Here is an 18,531-nt window from a genome sequence, read left to right as displayed (position 1 = left end):
GCACCGCAAACAGCAGACACTCAGGCCAGCGCCCAACAACCGGAGCCCCAACTCAGGCGCTCTACAAGGGAGCGTAAACCACCAGAGAGACTCAACCTGTGATCCCAATAAGACTTTGGGGGGGAGGTGATGTCATGTATTCAACCAGCATTGTAACCCATGTATAAACTGACCTAAGTTGTACACCGTGAGAACACTGACCACTAGGTGGGAGACACTCCTAACCTGGACCTTCAGGTATAAAAGGGGAAGCTCCACCCACCTTCATCACTTGAGTGCTAAGGAATAAAGGACAGGTCACAGACTGACCTCTCAAGCATGGGCCTCGTGTGCATTTATACTGTGTAGTAAGGACGTATCAGTAACCTTTTTCATTCTCCCCCTTTAGAAACATAGAAACATAGAAAATAGGTGCAGGAGCAGGCCATTCAGCCCTTCTAGCCTGCACCGCCATTCAATGAGTTCATGGCTGAACATGAAACTTCAGTATCCCCTTCCTGCTTTCTCGCCATACCCCTTGATCCCTTTGTTCAATTTCCCTGTGCAATTAGGATTTGGTCTTGATGTGGGCGGAGGGAAAGGTGCAGAAGTCCGTTGGTGGCTCTGCCCCTTTAGAAAATGTTTATTTTTTTGTGGCCAGTATGATCAGGAGGTATCTTGATGTTTTCTGCAACTCCGAGTATACAACTCCTTTAGTATGACTTTGAGCGTTTCATGTAGTTTATTGAGTTTTTAATCAAATTAGCAATGTCAGCTAGCCAGCTGACTCCAGCATTGTTACTTTTGGCATGTGGTATCAACCCTACTTCAAGCATTTTGGTTCCACTTCACATCTTCAGCCAATGCTGAATGTCAACTCCTCGTTTCAATATCTGCTTCAAATGTTATTCATTCTTTCCAATAAACTACATCCATATTGCTTGCATTGTTTTCTGATATTGTGTAACTTCCAGAAGTGTAAAACTTGCTCAAAATGCAACACACTTGATGGTCTTGACAAAGAATATTGCTCCTTTCTGTTCTACCATCAAATTTTATCCTAGCATGTGTTGGATTTTCTGCTTCCCCCTACTCCAAGAAAGCCTTTGGTTCTGCTGGTAACCTCTTCATTTGTGTTGTGATCTGTGGCTCCAAACTAGCCCCTTCCCTATAATATCTCTTCAGTCACTCCTGCTCCCACTCTAGCTTTCCTTGATCAAAAATTGTTTGCATTTAGCTTATTCCTAAGAAAGATGATCTCATTTTTTTCAGCTTCTTCCCAACTATCTTTATACCTATACATTCAAATTCTGAAAGCTGCTGTTAGCTCATTATTAAGCTCCTTGCAAGTTCTGACTTAATCCATGTTTGGCACAGCCATTGGTGCTATTTTCACCTGGGTCACCAAACTCAGAAATTCTGTTATTGATTAATTTATTGTTGCTCTGGAATATTTTCAAAACCAGCAAAATTAGTCAACAAGGCACTCCTCCGCAGTCGTCAGGTACTGTTCCTAGACTAATACAGATAGTACTCGAGCAAGCAAATTTTGGTTCACGTATAGGAGCTGTGACGGTAGCCCCAAGGCATTTTGCAGCACAGGTATGCATGGAGTAGAATTTCAGCATGACAATTGGGCCTCCACACCTTTCCGGAAGGAAAAGGTTTCTTAATTTATTTCTCTGCCAATTTTTCCCCTTTCTAGCTTCATGAACGTATGGCTATTCATTGGAGTATGGCTGCACAAATGCTGGGCAACCGCTAGTACCTCATTAAAGTGCCTATTATTCATGTTTCTACCTTTTTTAGGGAGTGGGAAATTATTTTCCATAACCACTGCCCTGGCTGAGATTAGCTAACACAGCACGGAGGATTGAATCTGGATCTTCCTGTATTATTCAGTTATTCAAAATAAGTTCTCATAACCATTGGGAAGGACTTTGGTAATTAAGTTGAAGCTACTTTGGAGTGATCTAGAAAGCACCAAAAAGCCTGAAAACTATCTTTGATGTGACTTATAAAATCCCAGATCACCAGACTTTGTCCATAATGTCTTCAATAAAAGCACTTCTGGCTGAGTTGATTTAACTCTTCCACAGAGAGCTGGAAAAATAACTGGTTGGGAACAAGTGAAGATTGTAGGAGTAGGTGATCAAATACTTCATGGGACACGATTATTCCTATGCATCTGGGATTGGAAGGGGTGAGCTGTTTAATGGCAGTAGGCTAGGGTTGAATAGGGGAAATGTAAGAATAGGTGAATAATGTTGAGTTTCGCTTGATTATCTTTGAGAATCGGGAGATATCTATGCAGAACTTTCTCGAAGAAAATGGGTGGAGCAGAGTCTTTATCGGGATTTGTGGGTGTCTATGACCTAATCTAATTTCACACGTGACCCCTGGAGCCAGCGAACAGAGAAGACTTTCTATTAGTCTAGGCTGATTTTTTTAACCCAGATCCAGAGGTGAAACACAAACGTCTAATGGAGTGTACCATCTATTCTCCCATCTCTTCTATTCCAAGAAAAATAATTTGCCACCTGGATCAGTGCAAATAGGTACAAAGAACCCTAGATAAAATAATAGCTATTATAGATGACAACAACTTGGAAAACCCTTGTGAAAAGTTCTGACCTGATCCACTCGTGGAGGGGAGAAGATTTTTTTTCTAATGTTGATGAGTTGTCGTTTTGTGATGGATAAAACAATCTTGCAGTGTAGTCTACTTGCTGCAATTCATGAGTGACATGAAAACCCAGATTAATTTGATAAAGCCAATTGTCAGGAAAACTCGTTTTTAAAAGAAGTCTTTCTGGCACAAGTTCAGTTGCACTGAACAGCTTGTTTATTTAACAAGCAGCTTTCACTGAATATATTTCCCGCATTAGCTAGCAGTTGTCAGGATAAGTAAACTGCTCATTTGAAACCTTGCTTTAACATAATATGTTTTTTTTGGAAATTGATCCAAATATTTCAGTGATGCAGTAAGCACACTGCACTGCAAGATTTTTTTTGAGTGAACATGATTACTCATTAATGTTAGAAAAAAATCTCCCCTCCACTAGTGGCCCAGGTAAAAATTTTGCATGATTAAGTATCTCACAAACATGTTAATGTAATCTGTGTGGCATCTATGTTGGTTCTTCTTTTATTTCACCATCATCATAGGCGGTCCCTCAAAACGAGGATGACTTGCTTCCACGCCAAAAGAGGTTAAGTTCACAAGTGTTCCAATGAAGGACCTAAAATTCCAGGTCCTGAACTACATCCTGAAGGGTGGAAGATGCCTGTGCGTGGATTTTTTTAACGTGTGGTGGCCGTTGCACACCAGCCACCACATGGGCTTGACAGAGCTCGGTCTTGGTCCAGTGGCAAGGGTTACCCAAGACGACTGGAGACCTGCTCTGCTGCACGGATCTAGTGCGCACCCCCACAGTCCCCCTGTACCGTGCAAACTCCACACCCCCACAGTTCCCCTGTACCGTGCAAACTCCCCACCCCCACAGTTGTATGTGTATGCAGTTTGGTGGTAAAGTACTTCTCTTGGAATGGGACACTAGACGGTGCAATCTGTTAGGCTCTGGTCTTTCACCTCAGATTCTGGATTGAAAATTGGCCCAGACTAATGGGAAGTCTCCTTCTCCTCTGTCTACTGGCTGTTGTGAAATGAGATTAGGCTGTCTCCATACCATTCATAGCGGTACAGCCCTGCAACCCAAAGTACCCCTAATTTGGTACTAAATTGGGAATTTCTACTCGAGCCATCATTTTACAGTATTTTGCTGGCAAAATAAAAAATTAAGAATGGAACATTTGCTCACTTACTGCACAGTGACAGTTTAGAACATTCCCAATTTGCATACAGCACAGGGATATGAACAGTGTAGAGGCATGTGGTGTTCTTCAAGCCCAATCTCTAAGGAGCACTTGCTATCTCGCCAATGTTCCATTTCACATATACAAACTAACTAGGCTTCTGTAAGTGAAATTAAATAGTTTGTTTTCAAGTAGGAGATGCTAGATATTCCATTCTATTGGGAATGGAGTTGAACTTGACTGGTCTCGCATAAGATTCACCAGCTGTCAGACACTCCATCTTACAGTCTTTGGGCTGGATTGAAGCCCATGTCCCAGTGCTAAACGGGTAGATTTTTAATCTGTGGCATCCATTTTTTTTTTGTTCCTTTGAACCTCGAACTGCCTAGTTATTTTTGACAGCTGCTTTTCCAAGCCAATTAGGACATTTCATTTTCTTCCATGCACAATCAAACTGGCAAGCATTCAGAAATTCCCTTGTGTACTGCCTGTTAATATTTAACAATCTGAGATCTTTGTAAATGGATCTAATTGCTGTCTCTTTATTTCACAGCTGGACATTTGGTCCAAGTCCAGTTACCAAGTCTTTCAAAAGGTGAGTACCTTTCCAGCATTATTAGTTTGGCTTTAAGTAAGTTTGGTTGATCAGTGGGAAAATGTATATAGTACGACAGTGGTATGTTGCAGTAGCCAGTTTTTGCCACTGGAAGCCTAACCGCTTTGCCCCCACATACACGAATGCCAGTCTCTGCCATACTGCTACTGGGAGGCAAAAGCCCAGCCACTCCCATAGGATGGGGTCGAAGCAGTCATTTAACTAATTCTCATTCACCTCCTAATTGGGGAAGGGGAATAACATTTTAACCATCTCTTTAATACCGATGAGGAAAGTGACCCCTAGAGGCAGGGACTAAGGTCCCACTAACCTGATGTCAAGGGGTCCAGCCCAGCAATTCAGTTGCCAAATTTCCAGCTTTCCATTGTGTTTGATGACCCAAGTCTGCTGACCTGGTGTAACTGAACCGTTAATGTATTGTATTATGGTTGCCAGATAATACTGTGACTTTCTAATTATGATTGAGAAAGTGCTTAATGTTTACATGAGGTTATAATGTTGTAAGTCAGTATTTAGAATGCTGTTTGTTTTTGGCTGTTTTTACTCAAATTTATTGAGTCATTACTTTCACAAGGGAAGCACAGAGAGATACATCCATCACTAAAATGAGCATGTAAATGACGCAGAGAAGTAATTTAATGTTACAAAGCACTTCCAACCAGGATACACACAGACTCAGATTTTGTAGTCAGCGTGAATGAATAGCACCCACCATTCATTGCACTTGCATTTGCCCAAATACTTTCTATGGCTTTTGCACTTGAAGTTGCAATAAGTAGAAATCTATTTCAGCGCAGCGCACACTATGAAGGATATGTGACCTGTGTGAACAGGACAAGTAACTGCGTGTCTCCTTAACCAATCAGATTGAAGAATTCTCACTGAGGCACGCAGAGACTGAACCAGGAAGTGCAAGCTTATTTAATTCAATGTCAAATCATGTATAGAAAGCAAAGTAAGATGGGCTTAAGAGAGAGAGAGATAAAAGAGCCAAATAAAAAGTAAAACCAACTTTATTATTAATTTTTTTAATTTCTTAAAACCTCCAACAATAATTAAAATCTGAAGGAATGAGATTCCACACTTGTAAAAGTGCAGTACCAGAGAGATTGTTTGGCAGTAATTAAGACTTATCGCGCCATTAAAAATCCACTTACGCCTGAATGGACAAGCCTTAACATTTTCTGGTGAGTTTAGTGGGTATCTCACGCATGTCCTGCAACTTCATGTGTTTCAATGCCAAGTCTCTCGGCGAGATACTGTTGTAGCTTCTGGAGGAGCGAGGCAACTTGAACAGCAACTTCCTGATTTCCACACTTAACTGCGCATGTGTGGTCACCGAAAGTTGCTGTCCGATTTACTCTTTAATAATGGTGAGCACTGTTAGCCTCATCCTTATTTTTACTGGAAAATCCAGGCAATTGTTAATAGTGACAGTTCAGTGTAATTTTAGTGCAAACGTAATGCTAACCCACTAACTCCTCAACATCTCAATAAAAATGGGATTGAACTCTGAAAGTATCGAACACTTGAATTAGCTGAGTTACAGATGATTGAATGAAGATTTGTCTTTTGCAGGAGTTGAAGATGTGCCTCCAGACTCTTAATACCCGACTGCTTTAGTTTTTAAAGATATGGGGCTAGAACCTCCACTTTTTTTGCATGCTTAACGCCCACTTAATGCCCATTTTACCACAGAAATGATGTATAACGCCCATATATCGCCCATTCTGGCACAAAATGGAAACTGATGGGCTTTATTAGGAGACTTATCGCTAAGCGTTATTTTCCCAATGGGCTTAACGCCGAGAAAAGATATCACTGCCTGCCCACTTTTTTGGGGCGGAATCAGCAGAATGGGCGAATTCAAAACCCATAATATCGCCCACATTACTTTCCGAACGGAATTAACACCGAGACTCAATATTGACGCCCGGCGACTGTTTTTTGTCGTAAAGAGCATATTTACCCAAACTAGCGGCCATGGAGATCGCCCATCTTCAATTTCACAACCTCGCACGCATATCGGCCACAATATCGCTTGCTCAAAAAAATGCCCACAAAAAGTGGAACTAACTGGAACGAACGCCAGCGGTGTGGCAGGCATTTGTTAAATCCCACTCTGATATCGGAAAGATTTGACTGACAGAGCGCTGATGTGAGTGACAATGCTGACACACTACTGTGTGTGTGCAGCTCAGACATCAATGGTGCCCATCATCTTGGTGCCAGTTAAAGTTTACATTGATAAGTTATATTTAACCCTTTCATGGTAAGGAATCACCAGTGTATAATGGTCCAGTTATCTGAGACAATGCACAACAAGGTTATGTTCAATACCAAAACTTTAATACCAACATTGGTCTGAAATCATAAGTATCACAGCCAATAACACCCAACTCCCGCCCACATCCCACTTTTTCCACCATTGACATCAATCACATGCTCAACATTTCCAGCAACACAGAATACAAAGGCAAAACAGGAGCATGGTCCCCAGCTACCATACATTGCAGAAAATTGCATACACCCACATGGAGATTTAATACAGCTATCACCTGCGCACATGCACCTCACTTTCCTTCCTCCCTCCCCTTCTCCCCACCTCTACCTCTTCCCCTCCTTACTCCATGGTGCCTGGCCGAGGAGCTCCTCAGGCGGTGCCTTATTGGGGGGAATAAAGGCAGATGCGTTGGTTGGATGGGTACAGGAGCGGGGGTGCCGAGGGGGCAACATTCTCTGATGCAGAAGTAGGATTTTGGTCCTTGCTCTCATCTGTCGTTCGCAGTGGTGGTGCGGAACCTAGGGGTGGTGTGCCACACTCGGGGACCACTAGGAAGCCTGTGGCAGCAGTGTTACTGGCTATCTCATCCAGGGACTGCGCCATGCGTGAAATGTACTCTGTCATTGTGGCCAGGTATCTGGATATGCCCTCCAAAGCTTCAAGGAGCTGGTCACCAATGTCTACAGTCCTCCTGGACAACTGTACCATCTCTCCGCTGTCATGTCCCACTCGTGGAACAGACCTGTTGCGTCCACGAGACCTCCGCGGGGTCAGCGCCGTCCTGAGGACGTGGGGTGCCCTGTGGAGAGGTGCTTGGAGCCGGCACCTCCAGAGTAGAGGCAGGAATGACCGGAGGACCAAATGATGGCCTTGGGATGGAATGGCTTCTGGAGCGATGCAGGTTCTTCGAAGTCCGCACTTTCATCCATCGAGAACAGACCCAGTGGATAGACGGGCGACAATCTGAGCTCCTCAGCACCAGGTGTAGTAGGATCGTCCGCCGACTCCTGCCCCGCGCCCCCACCTTCTGGCTTCTGTAGCCTTGCCCGAGGCCGCGCTGCTGGCTGAGCTGCAAGACACAAACGAGGTTATTAGAAGAGAAGGGGGTGCTAGGGTGACAGTGAGTCCAGCGCTACACACAGCATATGCACGACAAAAGCACCACCGCTCTCAAAATCGTCGCAGACATCACACTTCATGACGATCAGCACATTTTGCATTGCAATGATTTTCATTAGGCCAGCATTATTTCTATGGCACGTTTAGAAATCATCTATCATATATTATTGGTCGGATATGAGTTGGTGTGGCATCTATTGACTTTACATCACGCAATGGTGTAAGCTTTACTCACGTGGCATCACTTCAGGGTCTGCTGATGCGTCCGGAGGTGCTTCCCCACGAGTGCTAGCACTCGATCCTCCATCTCTGAGATGTCGCTGGGGACTGGTGGCCCTCCCACCCGTTCACCTCTGCATGGACCTCATCACCGATAGCTTCTTCTGTAAAAGGTGACAGGGCGACATGGTATGAGATCATTGTGTGATATCATTGCTAGGTACTGTCACAGAGACTGATACCACACATAATTGACAGACGTAATCATGATTATTAGCATTATTATCATTCTTTACCTAAAGACGTACACCGCGACCGCAAGCTTTGAGTAAAACATTCCCGGTAAAAGTGCAAGATCTCGCATCTGCAGATAGTCACTCATGTTACAAATCAAATTATATAAATACATAAATACATGTAAATCAATGTAATACTTACTCTTGCAAATCCCACAAGGTCGTTCCATCGTTTGCGGCATTGGTTGCCCTCACGCACCTCGTTGGTTGCTGACGAGACCACCTCTGCTATCTCAGCCCATATCCTCTGGTAGGCCTTTAAGGTGGGCTTCCCATGCCCTCCCTGTGTCAAATCACCCCAGTGTGACTCGACCTCCTGCAGGAGGGAGGCATTTGCCTTGTCCGAGAACCTCCTGGCTCTTTTGCGGCCTCCAATGTGCTCCTCTCCCACCTCACTGCTTTCTCCAGCGTCAGTCTCCACAGCGTGTTGTGATGCCTCTTCCTCTCCCTCCATTATAGGGCAAATTTGGTCAAATATGTGGCTGGTAACAGCTAATTTTTGTTTGCCTACTTGCTCTGAAGCTCAAGTCTCCCTCCTTTCTCCCAAAGCAGCCACACTACACCCCACCACACCCCACCACACCACACTCTGCCACGCCTTCAGTCTGTCTGAGCTCCCTCTCTCTCCTCTTCTGCGCATGTCATGGTGACCCTTGACCTCCAGAATCACGGGAATCAAGCGTTGCCATGCCGTTGCTAAGGACGGCCACACTTTACTGCAGAAGGTCAGAAAAATAGGCTACCGCCTATTTGATATCGCTCATGGTAACGCCCATTTTCAAAAATGTAAACTAGGTGTATTGAGAATGGGCGAGAAGCTGGCGATCTGAAAGCTCTTTTTTACTGCCCACGCTGGAAATAACGCCCTTTATTGGGCGATAAGCTCAAAAGTGGAGGTTCGAGACCAAAAGATTTTATTTTAATTTAAATGATGGTATTACTTTGTCAGTTTGCTTAAGATTTGCCAGTGTTACTGCATTACATGCGGTGGTATAGTGGCAATTTTAGAAATGGATACACTTTAAATTGGGGTCGGGAGTTCAGTGATATGATTTCTCAAAATTTTCATTTTTGATACTTCATATGGTACATGCCCAGTATATTGCAGTAGAATGTATTACAATTGTAGTTGTGAGGAGAGAATAGATCAAGTGGGACTCTCTTCATTGCAACATAGGTTAAGAGAAGATCTGAAAGCGATACTCAAAATGACGAGGTAAATTGGGAATAATTAATTCCACTGGTCAGTGAGGTGGAATCTAGAGGGTATAAATTTTAATATAATTAAAAGAACAAAGGGAGCAATTAGGAAATTTGTTTTAAGAACATAAATAGGAGTAGGGTAGGTCCCTCTAACCTGCTCTGTCATATAATAAGATCATGGCTAACCTGATCATGGACTCAGCTCCACTTCCCTGCCCATTCCTCATAACCCTTTATTCCCTTGTCGCTCAAAAATTTGTCTATCTCCGCTGTAAATATATTCAATGACCCAGCCTCCACAGCTCTTTGGAGCAGAAAATTCCACAGATTTACAACCCTCAGAAGAAATTCCTTCTCATCTCAGTTTTTTAAATGGATGGGCCCTTATTCTGAGACTATGCCCCCTGGCTTTAGTTTCCTCTGAGTGGAAATATCCTCTCTGCATCCACCTTGTCGGGCCCCCTCATTATCTTATATGTTTCGATAAGATCACCTCTCATTCTTCTGAATTCTAATGAGTATAGACCCAACCTACTCAACCTATCTTCATAAGTCAACCCTCTCATCTCCGGAATCAACCTAGTGAACCTTCCCTGAACAGCCTCCAATGCCAGTATATCCTTCTTTAAGTATGGAGACCAAAACTGTATGCAGTACTCTCGGTGTGGCCTCACCAATACCATGTACAGTTGTAGCAGGACTTCTCTGCTTTTATACTTTATCCCCCTTGCAATAAAGGCCAACATTCCATTTGCCTTCCTGATCACTTGCTGTACCTGTATACTAACCTTTTGTGTTTCATGCACAAGTACCCCCAGGTCCCGCTGTACTGCAGCACTTTGCAATCCTTCTCCATTTAAATAATAACTTGCTCTTTGATTTTTTTCTGCTAAAGTGCATGACCTCACACTTTCCAACATTATACTCCATCTGCCAAATTTTTGCCCACTCACTTAGCCTGTCTATGTCCTTTTGCAGATTTTTTGTGTCCCCACACATTGCTTTTCCTCCCATCTTTGTATCATTAGCAAACTTGGCTATGTTACACTCGGTCCCTTCCTGCAAGTCGTTAAGAACATAACATAAGAATTAGGAACAGGAGTAGGCCATCTAGCCCCTCGAGCCTGCTCCGCCATTCAACAAGATCATGGCTGATCTGGCCGTGGACTCAGCTCCACTTACCCGCCCGTTCCCCGTAACCTTAATTCCCTTATTGGTTAAAAATCTATCTCTCTGTGATTTGAATACATTCAATGAGCTAGCCTCAACTGCTTCCTTGGGCAGAGAATTCCACAGATTCACAACCCTCTGGGAGAAGAAATTCCTTCTCAACTCGGTTTTAAATTGGCTCCCCCGTATTTTGAGGCTGTGCCCCCAAGTTCTAGTCTCCCCGACCAGTGGAAACAACCTCTCTGCCTCTATCTTGTCTATCCCTTTCATTATTTTAAATGTTTCTATCACCCCTCATCCTTCTGAACTCCAACGAGTAAAGACCCAGTCTACTCAATCTATCATCATAAGGTAACCCCCTCATCTCCGGTATCAGCCTAGTGAATCGTCTCTGTACCCCCTCCAAAGCTAGTATATCCTTCTTTAAGTAAGGTGATCAAAACTGCATGTAATACTCCAGGTGCGGCCTCATCAATACCCTGTACAGTTGCAGCAGGACCTCCCTGCTTTTGTACTCCATCCCTCTCGCAATGAAGGCCAACATTCCATTCGCCTTCCTGATTACCTGCTGCACCTGCAAACTAACTTTTTGGGATTCATGCACAAGGACCCCCAGGTCCCTCTGCACCGCAGCATGTTGTAATTTCTCCCCATTCAAATAATATTCCCTTTTACTGTTTTTTTTTTTCCCAAGGTGGATGACCTCACATTTTCCGACATTGTATTCCATCTGCCAAATCTTAGCCCATTCGTTTAACCTATCTAAATCTCTTTGCAGCCTCTCTGTGTCCTCTACACAACCCGCTTTCCCACTAATCTTTGTGTCATCTGCAAATTTTGTTACACTACACTCTGTCCCCTCTTCCAAATCATCTATGTATATTGTAAACAGTTGTGGTCCCAGCACCGATCCCTTATGGCACACCACTAACCACCGATTTCCAAACCGAAAAGGACCCATTTATCCCGACTCTCTGCTTTGTGTTAGCCAGCCAATTCTCTATCCATGCTAATACATTTCCTCTGACTCCGCGTACCTTTATCTTCTGCAGTAACCTTTTGTGTGGCACCTTATTGAATGCAGATACAGATTGTCAATAGTTTGGGTCCCAGCACTGATCCCTGTGGCACCACACTGGTTACTGATTGCCAATCCAAGAATGAACCATTTATCCCTACTCTGTTTTCTGTTCGTTAGCCAATTCTCTATCCGTGCTAATGTATTACCCGCAACCCTATGAACTTTTATCTTTGCAGTAACCTTTTATGTAGCACCTTGTCAAATGCCTTCTGGAAGTCCAAATACACCACATCCACTGGTTCCCCTTTATCCACCCTGTTCGTTACATCCTCAAAGAATTCCAGCAAATTTGTCAAACATGATTTCCCCTTCATAAATCCATGCTGACTCTGCCTGACCGAATTTTGCTTTTCCAAATGTCCTGCTACTGCTTCTTTAATAATGGACTCCAACATCTTCCCAACCACAGATGTTAGGTTAACTGGTCTATAGTTTCCTGCTTTTTGTCCGCCTCCTTTTTTAAATAGGGGCGTTACATTTGCAGTTTTCCAATCTGCTGGGACTTCTCCAGAATCCAGGGAATTTTGGTAAATTACAACCAATGCATCCACTATCCCTGCTGCTACTTCTTAATACCCTAGAATGCAAGCCATCAGGTCCAGGGGATTTATCCGCTGATCATTTCAGTGTGTCATTGCATTTTATTGCAAAGCTAGTGTTACTGATCTGCAGAGAAAGCCAAGGACTTTAACATGCTACCATTAGGTCATCAACTTACATTTCATTAAATTTTACAGCACAGAAGGAGGCCATTCAGCCCATCATGTGCCGGCTCTTTGAAAGATCTGTCCAAATTAGTCCCACGACCCTGCCCTTTCCCCCCATAGCCTTGCAATTTTTTCCATTTCAAGTATATATCCAATTCCCTTTTGAAAGTTACTATTGAATCTGCACCAGACTGATTCCCGGGATGGCTGGACTGACATATGAGAAGAGACTGGATCAACTGGGAATTTATATACTGGAGTTTAGAAGGATGAGAGGGGATCTCATAGAAACATATAAGATTCTGACGGGACTGGACAAGTTAGATGCGGGAAGAATGTTCCCGATGTTGGGGAAGTCCAGAACCAGGGGACACAGTCTTAGGATAGGGGGTAGGTCATTTAAGACTGAGATGAGGAGAAACTTCTTCACTCAGAGAGTTGTTAACCTGTGGAATTCCCTGCCACAGAGAGTTGTTGATGCCAGTTCATTGGATATATTCAAGAGGGAGTTAGATATGGCCCTTGCGGCTCAGGGGATCAAGAGGTATGGAGAGAAAGCAGGAAAGGGGTACTGAGGGAATGATCAGCCATAATCTTATTGAATGGCGGTGCAGACTCGAAGGGCCGAATGGCCTACCCCTGCACCTATTTTCTATGTTCTATGTTCTATTAGTCCCATTTCTTACTGAGTACCACCTTCTTAGTGATTGTGATTATGTTAAGTTCCTCCCCCCCCCCACATAGCCCCTTGACTATCCACTGTTGGAATATTGTTAGAGTCCTCTACCATAAAGAGTGATACAAAATATTTGTTCAGAGTTTCTGCCATCTCCATGTTCCCCATGCTTGCGCTGTGAAATTCAGATTCTACAAGTAAGAATGCAGCAAAATGCACCAAATGCTTCACCACTTAGAAAAAAACTTGCTTGTTGTGAAATGAACTGAACCGAACTGTATTAAAGCCTACAGGACCGACTCTTGTGCAGCACTGACAACTGAATGGCCTGTGATGCTGTTGTATTGGATCAGACCTTTTCCATTTCTCTCTTCCCAGTTCCAAAGGCAGTAACCCCAAGAGCACATGTGTCAATGTAGGAATCTAGGAAAAGCTGACCATCAGCTTCAAAACATGTGACACTGTTCCAAAAGACTAACAACTCGCAAACAGTCCTGATTATAATCCTGTGACAGTGAAAACAAGGAGTTTCTTAGGAGAGATTGAAGGGGGAAATCCAGATGCTGAAGACACTAAATTGGTGATTCAATTTTTAGAGGGTCTGGGGCATGCTTGCCTGGGGGGGGGGGGGGGGGGGAATGTTTTTTTTACATTAAAGGCAATGCATTCTGGCTTATTTATTTACTTCACAATTGATTTTTTTTAATTTAAAGAAAACAGTGATATTTGGATTTTCAGCAGACCAACAAGAATATCATTTCCTCAACAGTTCCCAATTCAACTCCTCGCCAACCCAGTTCACAGCAACATTGTACCTCACCTTTCATAGAGACACCCTCTACTCCTTTAATCCTCTCAGAAAATGCAACCCAATATCATTGAGAAGGAAAAGGGAAATGGGTAGCATGAGGAGGGAAATCCAAATGTTGAAGGAACAAAATTGGTGCATTTCTAGAGGGAGATGCCAATGCCAAAAATTAATTGACAGTAAAAAGGAGCATTTTTTTGCCTCCAATATAGCCTCATACTGACTCTTTCTGCCCTCCCTCATCTCGCATTATACAATTCAAGCTGGTTCTCTTCTCGTTCCCCATTGAAGCTCTTTGTTAATCTTTGGTAGTCTTCTGCCTCCCACACATCCAAAGCACAGTTCCCAGCTTCCCTTGTCCGCCCCTCACTCCCCTGACCCCCCCCCCCCCCCACCCAGGTGTGCTCAGCTTCTGTCCCTTCCCTAGTGTAATGTATGCACAATGCTCACAGGTTTGCAGAGCTGTTGCATTGAGTAGCTTAGCCAATCATGTGATGTTAACAAGACTCCCGAGTCAGTTAATAAACCAACTAGTTCTTAAAAGCAATGTGTTGCTATGGATTCTTAAGCAAAGAACCCATGAAGCAAATACATTACACCTATCCTTTTCATTGCCATCTATTTCCTCTCTTCCCTTTCCCCTTCATTGTCATCCATTCTTCACACTCCTACCTGATTGCTACTGCTTGTGAATGAGGAACTTCTCTTCTCCTAAGAGTTCCATCTACAGCGTGCAGAGGCGGGAATCCCGTCCATTAGGAGAGGGACTTGGGAAGTGATGCTGAGGGAAGAAGAGCAGCCGGACTGAAATTACTGCTGAAGGGAGATGAGCCCAAACCATTAGCAGTGGCAGTAAAGGGTTCCAATCCTGACTGAAGAAGTGTAAACCACTATTTCCAGTGGCTAAGAAATGAGCGTACACTGGTGTGCTGAAATTAAGTGGGCGTACAATGTATACCCCCAACTAGATCACTGAGTATATGTTCAAAGGTTTTCTCCCACCTTCTCCCCATTTTCCTCCCGCTCCTTCCCTCTAAACAAAACCACTTGTTTCATAGATACTTAAGATCATAAGAATTCATAGGGCTAGAAATTCGTCGACTTTGCGATCGGGTGTTTGACAATGTTTCACCATATTTGGCGAAAATCCGGTCGACGGGAAATTCGGTGATGTTTTGCGGTGGCGCTTTCCACGTACCGCTGGAGAGAGGAGCGCTGCCGTGCAGGACCCGAAATAGCGCTTTCGCCAAAAATTTGGCGCTCTCCGCTCCCATATTTTGCGCTTAAAATAACGACACGGAAAAACCTGTAGTAGCTGCCCTGCCAGCAGCGGTAAGTATGAAGACCTGCAAAATGGTATGTTAGTTTTTATTATTTAATTCTTTTTCGGCGATTCTATAGGTAAGTGTCTTGTAAATGTTGTGTGAATTTTGTTTTTTTTGTTTTTTTCCAATTTATTTTTTGGTGTTACTCCGCCCTCCCAACTCGCAGCGGTGTCGGTCTCGTGACTAAAGTTGGTGAGGATCACGGTTTGCGGCGCGAATCCTCGCGCGACGCTGATTTTTACCGCTGCGTAAATTAAAGATTTAATTTCCGGCCTGATAGCGATAGCAAAGCAAGAACGGTTTTGGCGAAAAAATACCGTTTTCGCTGAGAATCGAATTCCTAGCCCATAAAGTTTATTTGTTTAGCTTTGTAAGCATTTTTTCATTGGTGCTATGCAAGTTGGGTGTGCATGCATGTGTGAGTGAGAGAGAAAGAGACACTCAAGGACATCCTCCTGCAATTGGCTTGGATTCTCCTCCATAAATGAGGGCTGTAAGCCAGAGCTCCTTTCATGAACACAAACAGGAAATAAATTAGTTTCCATAAATGCATTACGGTTAAAATAATTCTGTTCTCAGTCGATCCCCAAGCTTCATATTTGGTTCCTGCATAGTCGCACAGTAAGCATTATTCCCTTCCCTGTCGTTTTCAGTCATATTTTTGATCCTTCAGAAGCCGCTTTGTTCTGCTTTAAGGGTATGCGGCTCTCTACTTTTTGTCATATATTCCCTTCTGTCCAGTCGCTCCAAAGCTGCTTTTATCTGTTGTGCAGAGTCTCATTAATTGCAAATTACAGGCAGGCAACATATGCGCATGAACCTGTCCAATTTTCTCATTTTAGGCAAATGCCCTTTCATGAGGCTTCGCGTGTCTGCAAGCTTGGGGTCAGACGAGCATTTACAAAGAATTTTCAAAATGAAAGAAATTGTGGAAATTGAAAGAGTAAAATCAAACGTTCTCTGTGGCAATACCCATGCTGGGATCAAAACTAACTTTTCCAACTGTTAGCAGATTTTTTGTCGCTGAGCAGACTACTGAAAGGTCTCGACTCTAAACCACAGTGTACTGGATTTAACAGAACATGGGCACATTTCAGAATATTTCTGTCGCCTTTCACACAGTCTGAGCAGTGCTTCAGATGTCACGACAAAGTAGATGGCCCAGTGGGTTAGATTCTAGCTATTCACTTCTGGAAACTGGATGAGAATCCATCCCAGGTAAATGGGGTGATGGTGCAAAGTTTCCTCTAATTCACCGCTGTTTGTCATTTTCACTGCTAGTCGCACAATGGCTGGTGTGAGAATGGAAGTGTTAGTGGTGCAGTAGAGTTGGGACTGAGGGTGGGCAGCACAGTCAGCTTTATTCTGTATTTTAACTGTTTGATCCTGAACCTGGATGTTCAAAATGTGTTTCATTAAATACTTCAAACTTTTGAGAAGATCTGTTTAAATATTATCTGTAATTCTGTATACATTTCCCTTTAAAGGCTTGCACCAGATTTTGATGCCGTGCATGACTACATCAAAATGTGACCTGATTTTGCAACAAATATTTTTACTGTATGAAACTCATAACCATTTTTGGAAACTGATCTTCCCCATAGTTAAATCCAAAGTAGTAGACAATTTGATGCCAGCACATGTGGTGTCAGCAGTCGACTAACTATTTATTTTCTTAACTGAGGAGAGGGGAAGGCCAAAGTAGATCCATGGAGGTAGATTTTTTTTTTTAATCACCAATGTAGATGAATAGCCAGTTTTATGTATTTTCCTTACCGATAACATCCCTCACCTTGATCAGCACAAAAAAGAATTCACCCCGGCTATAATTTGGGACAAGGGGAAAAAGGAGAGGTAGGAGCAGCAATGGCCTAAACTCGGTAGATGTCTTGCTGCTACTTAGGCAAATTTAGTGGCACCTACTCCTTTCGTGATTCTCACTTATGGAGTGAAGGATGAAAAATATGCATAAGGAAATATGTGCTGCCCGTCACACTTCAAGTAACCGGGCTTATACGGATCGTAGTTCAAATAAACAGCGTTTTAATAAGTACCCTCACATGATGCATGGCTGTCCGTGCACAATCTTTTTTTTTCTATTAGTTCCTTTCTAGAACTACACCAAAAATACCACAACTGAATCCTAATATCAGCCAAGTTAGAAACATAGAAACATAGAAAATAGGTGCAGGAGTAGGCCATTCAGCCCTTCTAGCCTGCACCGCCATTCAATGAGTTCATGGCTGAACATGCAACTTCAGTACCCCATTCCTGCTTTCTCGCCATACCCCTTGATCCCCCGAGTAGTAAGGACTTCATCTAACTCCTTTTTGAATATATTTAGTGAATTGGCCTCAACTACTTTCTGTGGTCGAGCATTCCACAGGTTCACCACTCTCTGGGTGAAGAAGTTTCGCCACATCTCGGTCCTAAATGGCTTACCCCTTATCCTTATACTGTGACCCCTGGTTCTGGACTTTCCCAACATTGGGAACATTCTTCCTGCATCCAACCTGTCTGAACCCGTCAGAATGTTAAACGTTTCTATGAGGTCCCCTCTCATTCTTCTGAACTCCAGTGAATACAAGCCCAGTTGATCCAGTCTTTCTTGATAGGTCAGTCCCACCATCCCGGGAATCAGTCTGGTGAACCTTCGCTGCACTCCCTCAATAGCAAGAATGTCCTTCCTCAAGTTAGGAGACCAAAACTGTACACAATACTCCAGGTGTGGCCTCACCAAGGCCCTGTACAACTGCAGCAACACCTCCCTGCCCCTGTACTCAAATCCACTCGCTATGAAGGCCAACATGCCATTTGCTTTCTTAACCGCCTGCTTTACCTGCATGCCAACCTTCAATGACTGATGTACCATGACACCCAGGTCTCGTTGCACCTCTCCTTTTCCTAATCTGTCACCATTCGGATAATAGTCTGTCTCTCTGTTTTTACCACCAAAGTGGATAACCTCACATTTATCCACATTATACTTCATCTGCCATGCATTTGCCCACTCACCTAACCTATCCAAGTCACTCTGCAGCCTCATAGCATCCTCCTCCAGCTCACACTGCCACCCAACTTAGTGTCATCCGCAAATTTGAAGATACTACATTTAATCCCCTCGTCTAAATCATTAATGTACAGTGTAAACAGCTGAGGCCCCAGAACAGAACCCTGCGGTACCCCACTAGTCACTGCCTGCCATTCTGAAAAGTACCCATTTACTCCTACT

At 43.6% G+C, this 18,531-nt stretch overlaps 1 protein-coding gene across 1 annotated transcript in view; it reads left to right on the top strand.

Moving 5' to 3' along the window:
- Positions 1–18,531, top strand: part of med27 (mediator complex subunit 27) — a 343,086-nt gene that overhangs the window by 311,673 nt on the left and 12,882 nt on the right. Inside the window, exon 6 of the mRNA XM_070863373.1 lies at positions 4,349–4,390. Coding sequence (XP_070719474.1) covers positions 4,349–4,390 — 42 coding nt within the window. The remainder of the gene's footprint in view (positions 1–4,348; positions 4,391–18,531) is intronic.

The sequence above is a fragment of the Pristiophorus japonicus genome, chromosome 20 (assembly GCF_044704955.1).
Source record: "Pristiophorus japonicus isolate sPriJap1 chromosome 20, sPriJap1.hap1, whole genome shotgun sequence".
NCBI classification, from domain to species: Eukaryota; Metazoa; Chordata; class Chondrichthyes; family Pristiophoridae; genus Pristiophorus; species Pristiophorus japonicus.
Note: the sequence above shows the minus strand (reverse complement) of the source record. Positions and strands in the feature narration are given on the sequence as shown.